This window comes from Fundulus heteroclitus, chromosome 5 (assembly GCF_011125445.2).
Source record: "Fundulus heteroclitus isolate FHET01 chromosome 5, MU-UCD_Fhet_4.1, whole genome shotgun sequence".
Lineage (NCBI taxonomy): Eukaryota > Metazoa > Chordata > Actinopteri > Cyprinodontiformes > Fundulidae > Fundulus > Fundulus heteroclitus.
This window is the reverse complement of record NC_046365.1, coordinates 19812748-19831995: the sequence shown is the minus strand read 5'-3', so window position 1 is coordinate 19831995 and position 19248 is coordinate 19812748. Positions and strand designations below refer to the sequence as shown.

At 41.6% G+C, this 19248-nt stretch overlaps 1 protein-coding gene and 1 pseudogene across 1 annotated transcript; both read right to left on the bottom strand.

Annotated features, from left to right (window-relative positions):
* Positions 1-5282: 5282 nt before the first annotated feature.
* LOC118563041 (perforin-1-like) lies at positions 5283-11154 on the bottom strand. The gene is made up of 3 exons (XM_036136625.1): positions 11139-11154; positions 10417-10952; positions 5283-6609 (listed from the first exon to the last, which is right to left on the bottom strand). The coding sequence occupies exons 2-3, from the start codon at positions 10950-10952 to the stop codon at positions 5424-5426; spliced, it is 1722 nt and encodes a 573-aa protein (XP_035992518.1). The 5' UTR covers positions 11139-11154; the 3' UTR covers positions 5283-5423.
* A 4707-nt stretch (positions 11155-15861) lies between these two features.
* LOC118563046 lies at positions 15862-18701 on the bottom strand (annotated as a pseudogene).
* Positions 18702-19248: the final 547 nt, after the last annotated feature.

Here is a 19248-nt window from a genome sequence, read left to right as displayed (position 1 = left end):
ACTCAATATTTTTGGAATGGTTTACACTGGGTGCCACAATCTGTCTTGTTTTTATTTAGAGATGAGGGGGGAGCAGGCCTTGTCCACCTGGCCAGCGGAACAGTAACTTTCCACAAAATATTCCTCCAGAAATACCTGGCAAGTCCTCCTGTCCTTGTGTGGAGGAACATGGCCGGCTGCATTTTAAGACACGTAGGCAGGTTGGGGCTGGATGCTATTCTGTGCTTAGCCAATTTAAGCTTTTTTAAGTTAAAAGGGTTAAATGCCTGGATGTGTCAAAACTTTCTTCAAATGAATAAAAACAAAACTGAAGTAATAATCTTTGGACAAATAGAGGAGAGATCAAAAGTTAGCTCACAGCTTCAGTCGCTTCAGCTAAAAACCACTGATCAGGCCCGAAATCTGGGTGTAGTGATGGACTCAGACCTGAACCTCCAAAAGCATCTAAAGACAGTGACAAGGTCGGCTTTCTATCACCTGAGGAACATTTCCAGGATTAAAGGACTAATGTCTCAAAAGGATCTGGAAAAACTAATCCATGCGTTTATTTTTAGTCGAATTGAATACTGCAACGCTGTTTTCACAGGTCTACCTAAAAAGTGGATCAGACAGCTGCAGCTGATCCAGAACGCTGCTGCCCGCGTCCTCACTAAGACTAAGAAAGTAGAGCACATAACCCCATTTTCTAAAGTCCTTACACTGGCTCCCTGTATCTCAGAGAATAGTCTTTAAAATACTTCTGTTAGTCTATAATCCCTAAATGGCTTAGCACCTAAATACATTACAGACTTGTTATCAGTGTATCAACCATCCATACCACTCGGGTCTTCTGGCTCTAGTCTGCTCTGCATACCTAGAACTAGAACCAAACACGGAGAAGCAGCATTTAGTTCCTATGCTCCACTTATCTGGAACAAACTTCCAGAAAACTGTAAAAGCGCGGAAAGCCTTAGTTTTTTTAAATCAAGATTAAAAACACATTTGTTTAAAATTGCCTTTGACTGTTCTAGTTAAACTGTTCTACTGTTTTTAATGTTCTTTTTTGTTTCTACATTCTATCCCTACTTGCTTTTATTCTGTTTTATTTTCCTCCATCTAGAGAACTAAATAAATCCCTGCACATTAAGCACCATTTTCAAACATAAGCTGTTCTCTGCAGTAGGAAGGACTGGCACAAAATATTTTAATAAATATTTATTTTATAGCCAGAAAAATGAAAGTCAAACAGACAGTGATTACCACTTTTTCAGTGTACCAAAAATCAATGTTGGAAGTTCACAAGCTTTGGATGGTACTCTTGCACACATCTTAGCTACTTTGAAATGTTGCTGAACTATCATGCCCCGCGAGTCGTGGGTCCAGGAGGACCCGTCCGTCTCCAACGCTCCCGAGCCCAGTGAGGCGGTCCTGGGGGACCTGCCTCCAGCAATCGCTCCCCAGTCCAGTGAAGTGGTCCAGGGGGACCTGCCTCCAGACTTTAGTCTCGGCTGCTCCGCTGCCGGCAGCCTGATTCTCTGGTGCTTGGTTGCCGGGGTCGCCCTCTGCGACACCCGCCACAGACTCTGCAGCCCCGCCGCTGGGGTCACCCTTGCCGACGCATGCCACAGACTCGCCCACTGGATGCTCCTCTTGGTCATCCAGTTGCTACCAGTGGTTCCTCCCAGCACACTCAAGCCGTCAGCCGGGCAGCCTCTCAGTGCACTTAAGCCGTCGGCCGAGCGGCCCCTCAACGAACTCAAGCCGTCGGCCGAGCAGCCTCCCCCCGGTCTCCAGCCACCGCCCGGCGCACCAAAGCAGTCGCTGTCCAGTGTACTCAAGCTTCCAGGTCAGCAGTAGCCTCTCGAGCCGCTTCCTGATCTCCAGTCGTCGGTCAAGCCTCCACCGCGTCTCCAACCGTGGGCCGAGCCTCTACCAGGTCTCCAGCCTCCTGAGTTCCCCAGTGCTCCCCAGTGGGTACCTGAGCTCTTCCCTGGCCATCAACCCCCTGAACTCTCTTTTGTTCTGCTCATGACCTGTCATCCCAAGTCTCCCTTAAATCGCCCAATTGGGGTTGTTTTTTGTTGGACTCTAGCCCCCTGTCTTGAACCTCCCTCCGCCCACCCTGGGTGAGTTGTTTTGATTTTTTGGACTTGTTTTGGTCGTCTGGAAGCCAACCTTGAGGGGGTTGATGTCAGGGTTCAGTATGGCCTGTCTCACCCACCATTCCTCTGCAGCAGCCTGGTACAGTCTCCTTGTTCTTCCTTCCACTATTTAACCTTTTCAATAAAGACTCCTTAAACGTGGCTCTTTGTGTGGCTGAACTCGGGTTCAGAACCTAAAATCTCTCTGTCAATATTGTTCTGTAAATAAGCTGATGTTCTTTCTTTCCACTATATATATGGCCAGAGGCGGGGTACACCCTGGAGAGGCCCGCCAGTCTATCACCGGGCATTAAAGCTGTAGAGGACAAACAATCATTCTCACACACAATTAACCTAACAGTCATGTTTTTGGACTGTGGGAGGAAGCCGGAGTACCCAGAGAGAACCCACGCATGCACAGTAAATTATCAGCCACTATCTGTCTCTCTCCTCTGCAGAGGTGCCAGTACCAAGCAGACCAACAGTCTGCTCATGAGTCATCAAGAACATTAACCAATACACAATCATAACACAAAGTTCCAGGGGGTACATAAAGGACTTTTTATAGGGGCTTTTTAAGGAGATGCTTCTTCTTTCTTGGCCTGTTCAACACCGTGCTGCATGTAAACCAGAGGTTCTGATAAACAAAATATAATGTGCGGCATCAACTGGCAAGTGATTATTTAAGTGGCATAATTTTTAAAGGAATAAAGGTCACCTAATGTGATACATATATAGCTATGGGGTGGCCAAGGATTTTATTTTATATATAATACTATACTGCCCTGAGAAATACACATCAGTCTATTGCTCATGCAGTTCTTGATTGGATCATCCACAACACTTTCCCTGACACAAAGCAGTCTAAAGGTAATTTAAATATAGTGTCTACAAGACGGGACAGAGCAGACTGGACACCTTGAAAAAGCTTTGGTCATTGCCTGTAGCAACATGCTGCTGATCTTTTCTGTTGTGTAGTGTGTTATCTCTTCTGCCATTATGTGCTGGGGCAGCATCAGATGCAATTGACTTGAAGCATCAGAGTAACTGTCTTGAAGAAATCTTGTTGAGCTTCTATAAAAAAAGAAAGCCGGCTCTGCTCTGGGGACTTATCTAGAACCTCTGGAGATGATTTTACATGGAAGTATTTTTCATCATACGGAGAACATTATAGACAACTCTGAGCATCTTCTTCATCAGATTGTCATATACCGAGTGTCTTCAGTGAGACGCTTCTCTGGATCCACTGTAAGACAGACTGCTACAGTAGATCCTTTCTGCATGCAGCCATGCACAGTTCATTGAAGAAACTCCAGTAACATGTTTAAGAATGTGTTTTTTTATTAAATGTAATAAAAAATTACTCCTAGAAGTAAACTGTATTAAATAAGTTACTCTAATGGCTGTAACTGAGTAAATGTAACTAATTACTACTCACATCTGTATTTTTTTCATAGTAGGAAAAAGTTCATTCCCTGCTGCTGTTTCTACAACTCTGCAGTATTTCCGCTCATTAACCTGGCACCTCTGAAAAGTTGCAATTCATACTGTTACCACAGAACAGAATTCAGTTTTGATTTTATCCAGTTTATTTATACAGTGCCAAGTCATTATAGGTTATCTCAAGGGACTTCAGAGTGTCAATTCTATCAATCATACAGAAAGATTGGTTAAAAAATGTAGTATGCAAGGAAACCCAGCAGATTGCAAGTCTTTAACTTATAACATTCACTCCTCCTGAAAGAGCACAGAAGAAAAACTGAATCCTAATATATGTCATATGCAGAGCATACACGGTTCACTTATACAACTGCAATACCACTGCAAGGCGGATATTTATGGCACTGGACCGTATTACGTGGGAATGCAGGACAACATTGGTGTTCCAGCTGTATATGGTTATATTAACGGCTGATCAATAGAGGATCCTCTAAAAGGGAAACCAGACCCTGAGGCATTCTATGTGTCCGAAGCAAACAGGACAGTTTTAAAAGCAAACCTATTCAGTCCTTTAGCCTTTCGACGGAAGATGTAGCAAAGTTTATTCCACTTGCTTGATTCAGAAATTACTCTTTGAAAATAGCATTTGGGAGGTCAGATTTTGCAGAAAGTGACATGCATACTGTTGTTTCATTCAAAAAGACATTTTTACATTAACAATATTTTAGTTTTAGTTTACAAAAATAAAAAAAGAGACACATTGTCTTTGTGGATGCTTTATTGCGGGTATTTGCAGATCGGAAAGAAGCATAAAGGAGGATTCATTAGTTTGTATTTCACAAACTAAGATTAAACCTTAGAAATTATTTAAATGTTTGCACAAACATTACAGAAAAAAGTCCTAAAAATGACAAACAAAGCATTTATTTTTTATTTTTTTGGAAAAAGAATTATCAGTATATTCACAAACATTAAGACTAGTATTCTTCAGAAATATGAAAGTTAAAGAAAAGAACAATGCAAACTACAAGCGATTACAATTACTGCGCCGTTACATCCTCTCACAGTTGGCCAAAACCTGAAAGAGCGCCTGACTTTGAAAACTTCTTCATCGAATCTCCGAGCAGAACCCCGTTAGTTGGTGGTTTACTTCCCCTAGTGGTCTGGAGCACTTCCATTATGAAGAGCAAGTTTGCAGCTTTTCTTAACTTGTAGTTGTATTTTCTATTTGCAGAATTTTGATTGTGCATTGTTTAGTGTTTTTATACACCAGCGTTATTTATGTTTGCTGCATGTTTGCACTTTGTGTGTCTAATTTCTGTCATTGTGCCATTTCTGTTTTGCTGCATTTTTCACTGCATGTGTTCAGTTTGTGTCTGTGTTAGCCTCAGTTTTGAGTTTGGAGTATATTTTGTGTTTACAGCACATGTATGTACTTGCAATGCCTTTGCACCTCTTGGCCACTGAGGAATTTTCTTTTTATTATAAAACAACAGTAAAGTTCCAACTTGAAATTTTTCTACATTTCTCTATTTATTTATTTATTTATTTATTTATTGTTGGTGGGGGGGCAGGCTGTCTAAAATAAGTTTAACTATTTATATTTGATCTTGGACTTCTATTATGAAGACGTAAACTGAACGTGAGCTGTCTTCTAAATTATATTTTTGATGATAAAAATATTTGTTTAAACACTTGAAATAAAAGAAAGATTGCATTGTCTTTGTGGATGCTTTATTGCAAGGTTTTACAGATAGGAAAGAAGCATAACAAGGATTATCAGTTAGCATTTTAAAAAAAATAGTTAAAGAAAAGAACAATGCAAACTAAAGCGATTGCAATTACTGTGCTCGTTACATCCTCTCACAGTTGGCCAAAACCTGAAAGAGCGTCTGACTTCGAAAACTTCCTCTTTGAATCTCCGAGCAGAACCCCATTTCTGGTGTAAAACACTTTGGCCAGAGAGGGACTCATGGGGGAGGGAAGGTACTCATCACACCGGCTACCACCCAGACTCGGTGCGCACTCCACCAAGTAAGTAAAGAAGAACGTACCATGTTTAAACATGCAGGTGTCTTTCACAAGCCCTTTACGGAGTTCGAAGGAGCACACACCAAGGCGATCACTGTTCCAGTGTGTATCCTCGTCATAAACAGAAAATGTAAGCTTATTTTGCATATTAATGACAACGGGTCCAAAATCAAATGTTTCAGGCCACCTAGGATTGTCATTATTACTGATTATTTTGGTGCGCTTTATCTGGTCACCGTACTTAACTTCCACTGAACCATCTGTCTCAGTCCACCTGTCTCCATATAGATTATTTGCATGAAGTTTAGAGACCTTCAATGTTGCGAAGCCTTTCCCTGCAGGACAGCAGTTTGACTTAATATTCTGGTTACTGATACACACACACGCGCAGGGATCTCTCTTGCTGGACCTGTGTCCAATTGGACAGGATTCAGAACATTTTTTCAGCACTGCATTTTTCAAGATGTACTGTTCCACCTCACGTTTCAGACCCTTTTTTGCACTGTGATTATCTGGTAGGATGTTGTGCAGAGGTTTCAAGTTATACTGGACCACATCAGGTGTGATTTTAAGAGAGTTTAACCACCTGTTATACACAGTAGGGTCTGAACCTCCTTCAAGAAGTACAACTTCCATTTCATCCCCACCAATGACCTCTGTGATACGCTCATTGAATTCTGAGCTGAAACTTTGATGTGAGCCCATTTTACTCTTCTTTTCTTCACAGTGTTTAGTCATGGCATTAACATTGGCAGTGTTAGCAACGTTAACTGAGGCTTCAACCGTCAAACAATCACTAACATCTGTTGCTGTCAGCCCATTCATGGTTGCCTTGCAGGTCTGGAAAGAGGTTGTTGCCTTTATTTCCCCTCCAAGAAAAACATGTGTGATGTAATGAGTACCATAAGTGTCAATCAGGTCACGATATGGAGATGCCTTTGCAGGAGAATATGGAGGAAGCGTGTTCACAGCTGATAGAAAGTCAGCACTCAAGGGAGGATTTGTTGTCAGTCTGTACCTGTGGAGCACAGAAAGAGTGAAACCAAGTTAGATGTGCTGCTGTCTCAGTTACTATAATACTGGTACCTGTACCATCACTTGGTCAATGCATGGTATAAATCATTTTCTAAATCCTTAAAAAACAATGTGATTTATAACAGAAGAGGGTTGGAGGGGGTCGACTTCTGAACTAATGACGTATAATCTTCTAATATCTATCTTATAATGTTTAATGTATTATATTCAGTATAACGGTTTAATAAGGCACTAATCACAAATTTTTACATCATTGATAAACAATTCATTGGCAAAAATAACAGAAAATCAGACCCTCAATATGTAGCAAGAACAGATCTATATACTGTACCATATCAATAAACTCCCATCAATATGAAAATGAGGGAGATGTTATTACCAATCATGTAAAATAGCTCTGTTCCGTGCTGACAAAAAAGACATGGTTCTGTAATTTAAAAAACATTTACACAATATTAGTTTAAACTTATGCTTGACTAATTGTGGTAAGAAGCTGGTAAAGCCATTCAAAAATATTTGATCAAATAGAATAGTACTAAGTAGATCAGATAGGCCAAATTCTAAACTAATTAGACAGAGCTAATTTGAAGAAATTAAAATATTTAATAAAGAACCTAAAATTTAACAACTTGCGCTGGGTTGCACGGTTGCCTTGCAGCAAGAAAGTCCTGGGTTCGAGTCCACCCTGGGTCTTTCTGCATGCAGTTTGCATGTTTTCCCTGTTCATGAGTGGGTTCTCTCCTGATACTCCGGCTTCCTCCCACAGTCCAAAAACATGACTGTTAAGTTAACTGGCCTCTCTAAATTCTCCTTAGGTGTGAGTGTGTGTGTGAATGGTTGTTTATCCTGTCTGTCTCTGTGTTGCCCTGTGATAGACTGGCGACCTGTCCAGGGTGTACCCTGCCTCTTGCCCATTGACAGCTGGAGATAGGAACCAGCACCCCTCGTGATCCCATTAGGGATAAGCGTGTTGTAAAACGGATGGGTGGATAGTTTGCTGGAGGATTTCAGGGACTTGTTTTAAAATAGGAGTACGTGAGGAAAATAAACATTAGAGCAATAAGCAATTCTCACCACTAGGTGGGGTTTGAGCACTGTCTGTAGATGCCAACATTTTGAAATTGAAAACTACTCCATTGGTGTTGTGTGAAGCTACCAGTTCTGACCTTTGAACCAGAAGAGTCACAGTTCGTCTTAATTTCATGTTAAATAAATAAATGTTTTCATGTTTTGTTATGGATATTGTAATTTTTAAATCTATATAAATGCAAGTGGGGTGAGTGGGGGCCTAGTGGTAAGAGTAGTGTGCTTGCACTCTAAGAAGGTTGCAAGTACCCGGTTCCATCCCCGTAGACTGCCACTGTGGGTCCTTTAGCCCAAGACTTAGCCCTAGGTTCTGTGATAGCTGCCCACTATTCCCTAAGGGATGGTTAAATGTAGAAGAAAAATGTCATTGGAACGTAGAATTGCAATGACAAATAAAGATTTCTAAAAAATAAAGTGTGAAGAGTAAAAGAATAAAATAAAGAAGAGTAAAAGAATAAAATAAATATTTGGATGCAGCTCACTGGTGGATTGTGCTTTTGTTTTAGAACAGGCATGTGGGCACCACATGTGGTGCTCTGGGGCTGCTTGGTGCCTAAAGGTACCATGTTGGTGACCCTCTGCTGTAGAAACTAGCAGAGAGGGATGCACTCTGATAACAAGAGACTGGAGAGCAACACAGAGAGATGAGTGTGTGACGTCATACCATAGTCCATCTAAAAAAATACCTTTAGCTCCTCACAAAATAAGTTTTTAGTTTTTTCTATCTAAAATAATGAAATTTGGCTTATTGCTCCTTTAAATGTCAGCTTAAAGAACAGACTCACACTTATTCTTTACAAAGTCACATGACTTCATAGTAACAAACAACATAATTTCTTGGCTGGTATGGCACTTCAAGGCCTGAGAATGTAAATAGTTAAAGGTCTAATCCAAAGTCAAAAGATACCAATTGCTACATGAGCCTTTTAATTTATTTCATGTCTGGCAAAAAAAATCAAATAGTGACAATACTGTTCCAAAACAATCCCCCTAGCAATTTCCTTAAAACTTAGTTCACTCTTTCCCACGTGGAAAATACAACACTTTAGTTTGCATTTAATTTAATGTTTTTAATTTGATAGCTCAGGATTTGTAACAACCCTATATACAGATGCTGAATCAGGAGCTACGAATCAGATGCAAAGGTCAGCTTCGTAAAGACAACAGTAGCCATTTGCTTAAAGTATATGAAGTAAAACTTTTGTTTGGGAAAAAGGTTAGAGATTAGGATTTAGACAGATTAGGCTCCCTAAAAACAGCAGAATGTAATCAATATACTCTATATGTAAAACTCAGAAGTGCTGAGAGGAGATGAGTCAGTGAGTTAATGCTTCAGCTCTGCAGCATTAGCAGTCTCTGAAGGTGGGAGAACCCGCCCGTTTCCTGAAAGTCTGATGCCTTGCTCTTAGCAGTCTGCTCCTGTAGTCTGAGTGACACCGTAGAAAGAAACTATTCAGGCAATCATTTTAATGATACATTTTTAGCTTGTTCTATTGTTTATTGTGGAGTTAAAATTGCACTACTGAATCACTACTGTTTGCACACTTCAGTGCAAAAAGCAGGTTTTTGCCATATTGGAAAAAAAATCTCATATGAAAAAATTCTTATAGCCATTGGATGACATTACATAGTACTGTGCTTGAACTATAGTGGGTAACCGACTCTCAAAAATGCAAATAATTTTGGTGAGACTCTAGTCAGTCTGTCCGTCCGTCCGTCTTCTTCCGCTTATCCGGGGTCAGGTCGCGGGGGTAGCAGCTTCAGTAGGGAGACCCAGACGTCCCTCTTCCCGGCCATTGGGCCAGCTCCTCCGGGGGAATCCCAAGGCGTTCCCAGGCCAGCTGAGAGACATAGTCCCTCCCTGGGCTGCCACCTTACCGTGGTGGAGGAGTTTGAGTGTCCCAATGAACCTAGGAACTATGCTGTCAGGGGCTTTAAGCCTCTAGTAGGGTCACCCAAGGCAGACAGGTCCTAGGTGAGGGACCAGACAAAGAGCAGCCCAAAAAGCCCCTTATGATGAGCAAGATTATTGGACGTCGTGTTCCCTCGCCCGGACGCGGGTCACCGGGGCCCCACTCTTGAGCCAGGCCTGGAGGTGAGGCACGTTGGTGAGCGTCTGGTGGCCGGGCTTTTACCCATGGAGCCCGGCCGGGCTCAGCCCGAAGAGGCGACATGGGTCCCCCTTCCGATGGGCTCACCACCTGTTGGAGGGGCCAAAGGGGTTGGGTGCACTGTGCAACGGGTAGCAATAGAGGGCGAGGACTCGAGTCAGTAAAAAAAAAAATGTTCCCATCACTAATGTACAGTATGTTCTGATATGCACTTTATATATACTCTTATTTGTCACACAATCTTTTTTTACTTCAGTTTCTCTGATTTGGGGTTGAAATGTCACATAGTTGTGTTTGTGCTGTTGTCAATTAAATTCTGTATTTTACTTGATTATTCATTGCATTGATGGTGCTGTTCCTGTTTCTCCTACACTTATTATTGTATGTTATTATGTCAATTATATTTCAGCAATGAGCACATAAATTTACATGCAACTAAATATTAACTATATATTAAATGGAGCTTGACTCCTTGTAAACTACACTCTGGATGTTTGCTTTCCTGCCATTATTGGGACCATTTAAAACATTCATTAATGAATACAAAAGATAAATGTCTAACTTATTAACCTGTGATCCATCAGCATACTCACCTATAGAAATTACATTTGACGGACTGGCTGACAAAGGTATAGTGATCCTCTTTGGACTTTTTCATGGCAAATTCGGAGGCCCTGGAGTGTGACCCTCCAAGGCCAACACCAACAGTGACTGAAGGGTCCACTGGAATGTCGAGACCAATTTTCCAGTCGTTGGACACAGATGATGTGGAGTCATTGACGAGAGATTCCACAGAATCGTAGAGTGTGCTGGAGACCTTCATGGTGCACTTTGGGAGGTTTCTCCAGTCCACCACAGCAACTGGGACCTTCTGCATCTCTCCAGCCATGTAGCTGTTTCTGCATAGTTTGCAAGTGCCATTTCCAAGATTCCACGTTTCAGTGTCGATGACATAGGCTCCCTTCCTCTCCATGGTTACGATGTCAAAGCCTTCTCCACCCAGGTTGTAACCAGGAACGAAGTGAGCCTTTTCACATTCCTGTGGTGAACCAATGAAGCTCACGGTGGATGACAGACACAGAGGAATCCACATCCAAAACAGGACCATGTGCTGCCAGAGGTTTGCCATCTATTGGGGTGGGGGGTGGGGGTGGGATGGGGGGGTTGTGATGCAATGAAAAACAAAACACAAACTTAACAGTGGAAACTTCAAATACACAATTTACTCACCACGCAGAATGACAACAGCAAGGATTTTTTTTATATTACAATTGAAAACAGTTGGTGTAGAGGAGGAAAAACCTTGGTGCCTTACCTTTACCACTGATGGGAAGTTCTGTTCAGGGGCTTCTTGTTTCTAACTCATGTTACAGAACTGATACAGAGGGGGAGTTTCAAAATACAGATATGAATCTAACAGATGTTATTAATATCAGTTTGTTTGCAGCTGTTCTAACACCCACAATGTACTGCACAACTGCTTGAACCTCTGAAGCTGTGGTAACAACATATTTTACTTGATCCTTTTTAATGGGCTTAAAAACTCAAACAGAGGAATGCATTAGGATGTTTGTCTTCAAAATAAATATTCGACCGCCTTGCTGCTGAAATATATCCTGACTCTAGCCATATGGATTTCGCTCCGCCTAGCTCCACTCACATCCATCTGGGACCTCTCCCATAGAGAGTGATTTATCCAACTAATTTTATTGTCTAGCCAATCAGGACGCAGGGCTGGAGTTTCATAGATGTGACATAGTGGAGAAGAGACTGTGACGTGAGACTGTTTTTATTTTGATAGCAATGGCGGCTCGCATCGAGGAAGCAAGCGTTAACATTGATGCTGCTATTTCTTCTGTGTTGTCCAATCTACCTAATATTGTTTCATTAAAAGAACATCAAAGAACGGCTCTGAAGGCTTTTGTTTGTGGAAACGATGTTTTTGCCCTTTTCCCGACCGGATTTGGCAAGTATTGTTTTCCGGGGCACGCCTGCGGCGGAGTGGTTAGCGCAAACTATATTGGGAGGCCTTTAGTCCTCGACGCGGTCGGCCCGAGATCGACTGCGACCCGCGACGCTTTGCCGCCTGTCTTCCCCCTTCTTCCTGTCAGCTCGCTGTCAATAAAACGCGTGCCACTAGAGCCGCAAACACATTAAAAAAAAAAGTTTTGTTTTTCCCTGCGTCGTTCTCATCAGCGTCATGGGTTAGCTTCGGTGTGAGTGGTTAAAATAGCACGTCGATAAAGATGACAGACAAGTGGCTTATCCAATCATATGCAAGGATTTTTGAAAAAGCCCAGCCTTCAAAAAGGCAATTCCTATGGAGAGGTCCCAGATGGATGTGAGTGGAGCTAGGCGGAACAAAATCCATATGGCTAGAGTCAGGTTAGCTGAAATATGCTTTACAAATAAACTTGACCTGACCACGAAAATTTCCATTTAGTAACTGTCAGGGCTCAGTTTTCCCTGCTTCACCCTGGACAGTTATAGATCCTTCCCTTTTCAATAAGGACTATTAAACGTGGCTCTGTGTGTGGCTGAATTCGGGTTCAAATCCACAAACCCTGACAGTACGCTCTGGCTAAATGAACCCGTCGCCCACACAGAGCCCGGAGCCCATGTTTCTCGAGCTGAAAAAAACTGCTGGACTCAATCGCCACGCTCAGCCCGCCTTGGAAGCAGATGAATGCCGTTAACCATGCTCAGGACAGCTTAAGAGACCAGGCCGAGCTCCTGACGCATCTGGGGATCTCTGGGCTGTTTGAGGAGCTGGAGTGGAACTATCAAGCAGCGCTTTCTCAGCTCCTCAGGAAACCACCTCCACTCAGACCACAGCTCACCTGCTTGTCCGCCTCCCTAGCTGCTCCCACCACTTCATTGCTGGCAGCTGCCTCCTTATCAGTGCCCGGCTCCTCCCGGCGCAGACGCCAGGCTCATCGGCGCAAGAACATCTCCGCCGCTCCACCTTAGGCTCAGCCGGGCACCAGTGCTGCGTCTTCGCCAGCTAGAGCTGACGTCACCTCCTTCTCCCTGGCGAGTCGGCTCGACGTCATTGGCGCTGCTCTGGTGAGCCCAGCTAGATGCACTTCAGTGCCGCGTCGACTCAGCCACCACCTCCATGACACCCAGGTGGCCTCCCGAGCACTACCCTACGCCGCTGCGTGAGGGGCATGCCTCCTCCAGCCAGAGCACCACACATAGAAGAGTCCCAGCTACGGGACTTCTTCTATGAGGACAGGGACGATCTGTTCCCCAACTGGTCTATCCCTGCCTGCGGGGCTGCATCGCATGCCACGGTGTGGTGCACGCCAGAGCGCCGGGCACCGAGGACTCTGCTGCCTCGTCACCGCCTCCCACAACAGGGGGTCCTGCCTCGCTGGCCACATCGGAGGGCCCTGCTTGAAGGATTTTTTTCTTTCAGATTAACGTCTTGAAAGAGGAAATAATACTTCAACCACGTCCCCAAATGCCAGAAGAGCTGAAAAGGAGGCACCCAGGATACGTAGCAGGAGCAAGAAAAAGAGAGAGGAGGAGATGTAAGCCATCTCTGCCATCGATTATTATGGGCAATGTGATATTTTGCAGAGGCTTCTCCCAATCTGCTGTATGACAGACCAGTACAGGAAATCCTTCCTGCCTGCAGCTATCACTATCTACAACAACTCTTTGAATATACCCCTTTGAGTTACACCAGCATATCCCTTGGGGATTATTAAAGTATTTTTGAATTAAATTATTCAAAATTTATTTTCATAATCTTTGGTCAGGGTAGGTAGACAATCTTTCATTCATTAGTTTAGCTAAATATTTGAATGCGTTCTGTCTCGGAGAGATGGAAGGAAGGGGCATTTCCTACCTACGTCACCATTACCGAATTACTCCAAGATTCCGGTCCACAACAAACAACTTTTAAGCAAAATATCTGCAGTTAAGTACATTTTGATGATATCTATAGCAAAATGTATGTATGGTATATTTATAATCTTCGTTCATAGAATGGAGACAACCTTTCCAATATTATTTTTGCCGAGGGTTTTTCAGTGCATTCTCAAAAAGACTTGAGACAGATATGTTGCTATGCTCATTGCCATTGCCAACGACACAGCCATATACGTCACCAATGTTCACCGGCATCTAAGTTCATAAAAAACAATATTTAACAAAAATATTGCATTTCTATACATTTTGAAGATATCTCTAGCGAAAAGTATGCGTTGTTATAATATTCGTTTATGGATGTAGACAACCTTTAATTTATTAGTTTCGCCTAAGGATTCAGTGTCACGTGTTCTACTGCATGTAGACTGCCAAAAGCAGGCCGCATTCCACTTACCTTCAACCCATTCGCCGTATTTATAGAGAGAAAGAAAACATTTAAACAGAGGATCTGCAATTAGATACATTTTGCTGAGATTTCTAGCAAAAGAATGTATAATATTTTCACATTATTCTTTCAGAAAGTGTAGATGATATTTTTTTACTGGTTTTCCTAATCCCAACCTTAACCCATTTGGGGTTTCAATGGAGGCTGCTGCTTTTTTGTCTTCCTAAACTTTTATTGAAAATTATAAGAAATACAGACCAGCAGTCTGCTCATGAGTCATCAAGAACATTAACCAACAAACAATCATAACACAAAGTTCCAGGGCAGTACATAATTCGTTTTTTTTTTCTTGTGCTGTTAAACACCCTGCTGCATGTAAACCAGAGGTTCTCATAATAAAGGTCACATAATTTGATACATTTATAGCCATGGGGTGGCCAAGGATTTTATTTCATATATAATAATATGATGTCCTGTGAACCACACATCAGTCTGTAACTTTTTATATCTTGTGCATTTTTGGTAAATAAATTGTAAGTTGTATTCAAAAAGTTACTCTAGTAACTGTAATTGAGTAAATGTCACAAATTACTATCCACATCTGTATTTTGTTCATAGTAGGAAAAAGTTCACTCTCTGCTGCTGTTTTACAGCTCTGCAGTATTTCCGCTCATTTATCTGGCACCTCTGAAAAGTTGCAATTCATACTGATACCACAGAACAGAATTCAGTTTTGACTTTTTTCAGTTTATTTATATAGCGCCAAGTCATTATAGGTTATCTCAAGGGACTTCAGAGTGTCAATTCTATCAAATCATACAGATAGATTGGTTAAAAGTTTAGTATCTAAGGAAACCCAGCAGATTGCAAGTTTTTGACTTGTAACATTCACTCCTCCTGTCCTAATAAATGTCACATGCAGAGCACACACGGTTCCCTTATACAACTGTAATACCACTGTGGCTGAAAGGCAGAGATTTACAGCACTGGACCGTATTGCGTGGGTATGCAGGACAAACATTGGTGTTCAAGCTGTTTATGGTTAAATTAACAGCTGATCGATAAAGAATCCTCTTAAAAAAGGAAACCAAACCCTCAGTCATTCTATGTGTATCCGAAGCAAACAGGACAGATTAAAAAACAAACCTAATCAGGCCATTGGCCTCTCAAGGGCAGATGTAGCAAAGTTTAATCAGCTTGCTTGGTTCAGAAATTACTTTTTGAATGTAGCATTTGGGAGGTCATAAAAAACAGATTTTGAAGAGACTTGTATACTGTTCATTCAGTCAAAAATACATATTTACTTTTACAATGTTTTAGTTTTAATTTGCTAAAAAAACAAAAGAGACACATTGTCTTTGTGGATGCTTATTGAGAGGTTTTGCAGATAGGAAAGAAGCATAAAGCATGATTTATTAGTTAGTATTTCACAAACTAACATTAAACCATAGAAATAATTTAACTGTTAATATTTTTTGCACAAACATTACAGGCAAAAGTCCTGAAAATTTCAAACAATGCATTTATTTATAAATTTTTTGAAAAGGATTATTAGCTAGTATATTCACAAACATACATTAAGACTAGTATTCTTCAAAAATATGAAAGTTAAAGAAAAGAACAATGCAAACTAAAGTGATCGCAATTACTGTGCTCGTTATATCCTCTCACAGTCGGCCAAAATCTGAAAGAGCGCCTGGCTTCGAAAACTTCCTCATTGAATCTCAAGCAGAACCCCGTTTCTGGTGTAAAACACTTTGGCCAGAGAGGGATTCATGGGAGAGGGAGGTACTCATCACACCGGCTACCACCCAGACTCGGTGCACACTCCACCAAGTAAGTAAAGAAGAACGTACCATGATTTACATGCAGGTGTCTTTCACAAGCCCTTTACGGAGATCAAAGGAACACCCACCAAGGCGAATCACTGTTCCCGTATGTATCCTCGTCATAAACAGAAAATGTAAGCCTATTTTGCATATTGATGACAACGGGTCCAAAATCAAATTTTTCAGGCCACCTAGGATTGTCATTATTACTGATTATTTTGGTGCGCTTTATCTGGTCACCGTACTTAACTTCCACTGAACCATCTGGTCTCAGTCCACATGTCTCCATATAGATTATTTGCATAAAGTTTGGAAACCTTCAATGTTGCAAGTCCTTTCCCTGCGGGACAGCAGTTTGACTTGATATTCTGGTTACTAATACACACACAAGCGCAGGGATCTCTCTTGCTGGACCTGTGTCCAATTGGACAGGATTCAGAACATTTTTTCAACACTGCATTTTTCAAGATGTACTGTTCCACCTCACGTTTCAGACCCTTTTTTGCACTGTGATTATCTGGTAGGATGTTGTGCAGAGGTTTCAAGTTATACTGGACCACATCAGGTGTGATTTTAAGAGAGTTTAACCACCTGTTATACACAGTAGGGTCTGAACCTCCTTCAAGAAGTACAACTTCCATCCCATCCCCACCAATGACCTCTGTGATACGCTCATTGAATTCTGAGCTGAAACTTTGATGTGAGCCCATTTTACTCTTCTTTGCTTCACAGTGTTTAGTCATAGCCTTAACGTTGGCAGTGTTAGCAACGTTAACTGAGGCTTCAACCGTCAAACAATCACTAACATCTGTTGCTGTCAGCCCATTCATGGTTGCCTTGCAGGTCTGGAAAGAGGTTGTTGCCTTTATTTCCCCTCCAAGAAAAACATGTGTGATGTAATGAGTACCATAAGTGTCAATCAGGTCACGATATGGAGATGCCTTGCAGGAGAATATGGAGGAAGCGTGTTCACAGCTGATAGAAAGTCAGCACTCAAGGGAGGATTTGTTGTCAGTCTGTACCTGTGGAGCACAGAAAGAGTGAAACCAAGTTAGATGTGCTGCTGTCTCAGTTACTATAATATTGGTACCTGTACCATCACTTGGTCAATTCATGGTATAAATCATTTTCTAAATCCTTCAAAAACAATGTGATTTATAACAGAAGAGGGTTGGAGGGGGTCGACTTCTAAACTAATGACGTATAATCTTCTAATATCTATCTTCAAATGTTTAATGTATTGTATTCAGTATAACGGTTTAATAGGGCACTAATCACACATTTTTACATCATTGATAAACAATTCATCTGCAAAAATAACAGAAAATCAGACCCTCAGTATGTAGCAAGAACAGATCTATATACTGTACCATATCAAGAAACTCCCATCGATATGAAAATGAGGGAGATGTTATTACGAATCATGTAAAATTGCTCTGTTCCTTGCTGACAAAAAGACATGGTTCTGTAATTTAAAAAACATTTACACAATATTAGTTTAAACTTATGCTTAACTAATTGTGGTAAGAAGCTGGTAAAGCCATTCAAAAATATTTGATCAAATAGAATAGTACTAAGTAGATCAGATAACAAATTAGACGGAGCTAATTTGAAGAAATTAAAATATTTAATAAAGAACCTAAAATTTAACAACTTGCGCTGGGTTGCACTGTTGCCTTGCAGCAAGAAAGTCCTGGGTTCAAGTCCACCCTGGGTCTTTCTGCATGCAGTTTGCATGTTCTCCCTGTGCATGAGTGGGTTCTCTCCTGATACTCCGGCTCCCTCCCACAGTCCAAAAACATGACTGTTAAGTTAACTGGCCTCTCTAAATTCTCCTTAGGTGTGAGTGTGTGTGTGAATGGTTGTTTATCCTGTCTGTCTCTGTGTTGCCCTGTGATAGACTGGCGACCTGTCCAGGGTGTACCCTGCCTCTTGCCCATTGACAGCTGGAGATAGGCACCAGCACCCCCCGTGATCCCATTAGGGATAAGCGTGTTGTAAAACGGATGGGTGGATAGTTTGCTGGAGGATTTCAGGGACTTGTTTTAAAATAGGAGTACGTGAGGAAAATAAACATTAGAGCAATAAGCAATTTTTTCACCACTAGGTGGGGTTTGAGCACTGTCTGTAGACACCAACATTTTGAAATTGAAAACTACTTCATTGGTGTTGTGTACCAGTTCTGACCTTTGAACCAGAAGAGTCAGAGTTCATCTTAATTTCATGTTAAATAAATAATTTTCATGTTTGTTATGGATATTGAAATTTTTAAATCTATATAAATGCAAGTGGTTGAGTGGGGTTCTAGTGGTTAGAGCAGTGTGCTTGCACTCTGAGAAGGTTTCAAGTATCTGGTTCAATCCCCACAGACTGCCGCTATGGGTCCCTGAGCAAGACCCTTAGCCCCAGACTGCTCTCTGGGTGCTGTGATAGCTGCCCACTGTTCCCTAAGGGATGGTTAAATGTAGAAGACACATTTTATTGGAATGTACAACTGCAATGACAAATAAAGATTTCTAAAAAAAAGTGTGATTAAACAAGAAGAGTAAAAGAATAAAATAAAGTTTTAGATGCAGCTCACTGGTGGATTTTGCTTTTGTTTTAGAACAGGCATGTGGGCACCACATGTGGTACCATGTTGGTGATCCCTGCAGTAGACCAAAACAAGATGTGCATCAGACCACGCCTCTCTCTACCTCTGCTCCAGCTGCAACCCAGCAGCCATTTCCCCTGGCCCTTCTCACCCGTGTGCATGTTTGCAAAGGATAAATACATAGCAAAACAGCATCCCCTTTGGAGGAACCAGTCAAATGAAGAAGTAAGTAACTCATAACTTTATAATGCTGAGCGTGTTCTCCACCATTTGTGCCTGGTGGTAGCATTTTATGGGCAGAGAGGGACGTACCCTGATAACAAGAGACTGGAGAGCAACATGGAGAGATGAGTGTGAGACATCATACCATACATAGTCCATCTAAAAAATACCTTTAGTTCCTTCCTTCCTTTAGTTCTTTCTATTTAAAATAATGAAATTTGGCTGGTATGGCACTTCAAGGCCTGAGAATATATGTAGTTAAGGGCTAATCCAAAGTCAAAAGTTACCAATTGTTACATGAGCTTTTTAATTTATTTAATTTATTAGCAAAAACAGTCTAATAGTGACAATACTGTTCCAAAACAATCCCCCTAGTAATTTGCTTAAAACTTAGTTCACTCTTTCGTGTGGAAAATACAACACTTTAGTTTGCATCTAATTAATGTTTTAATTTGGT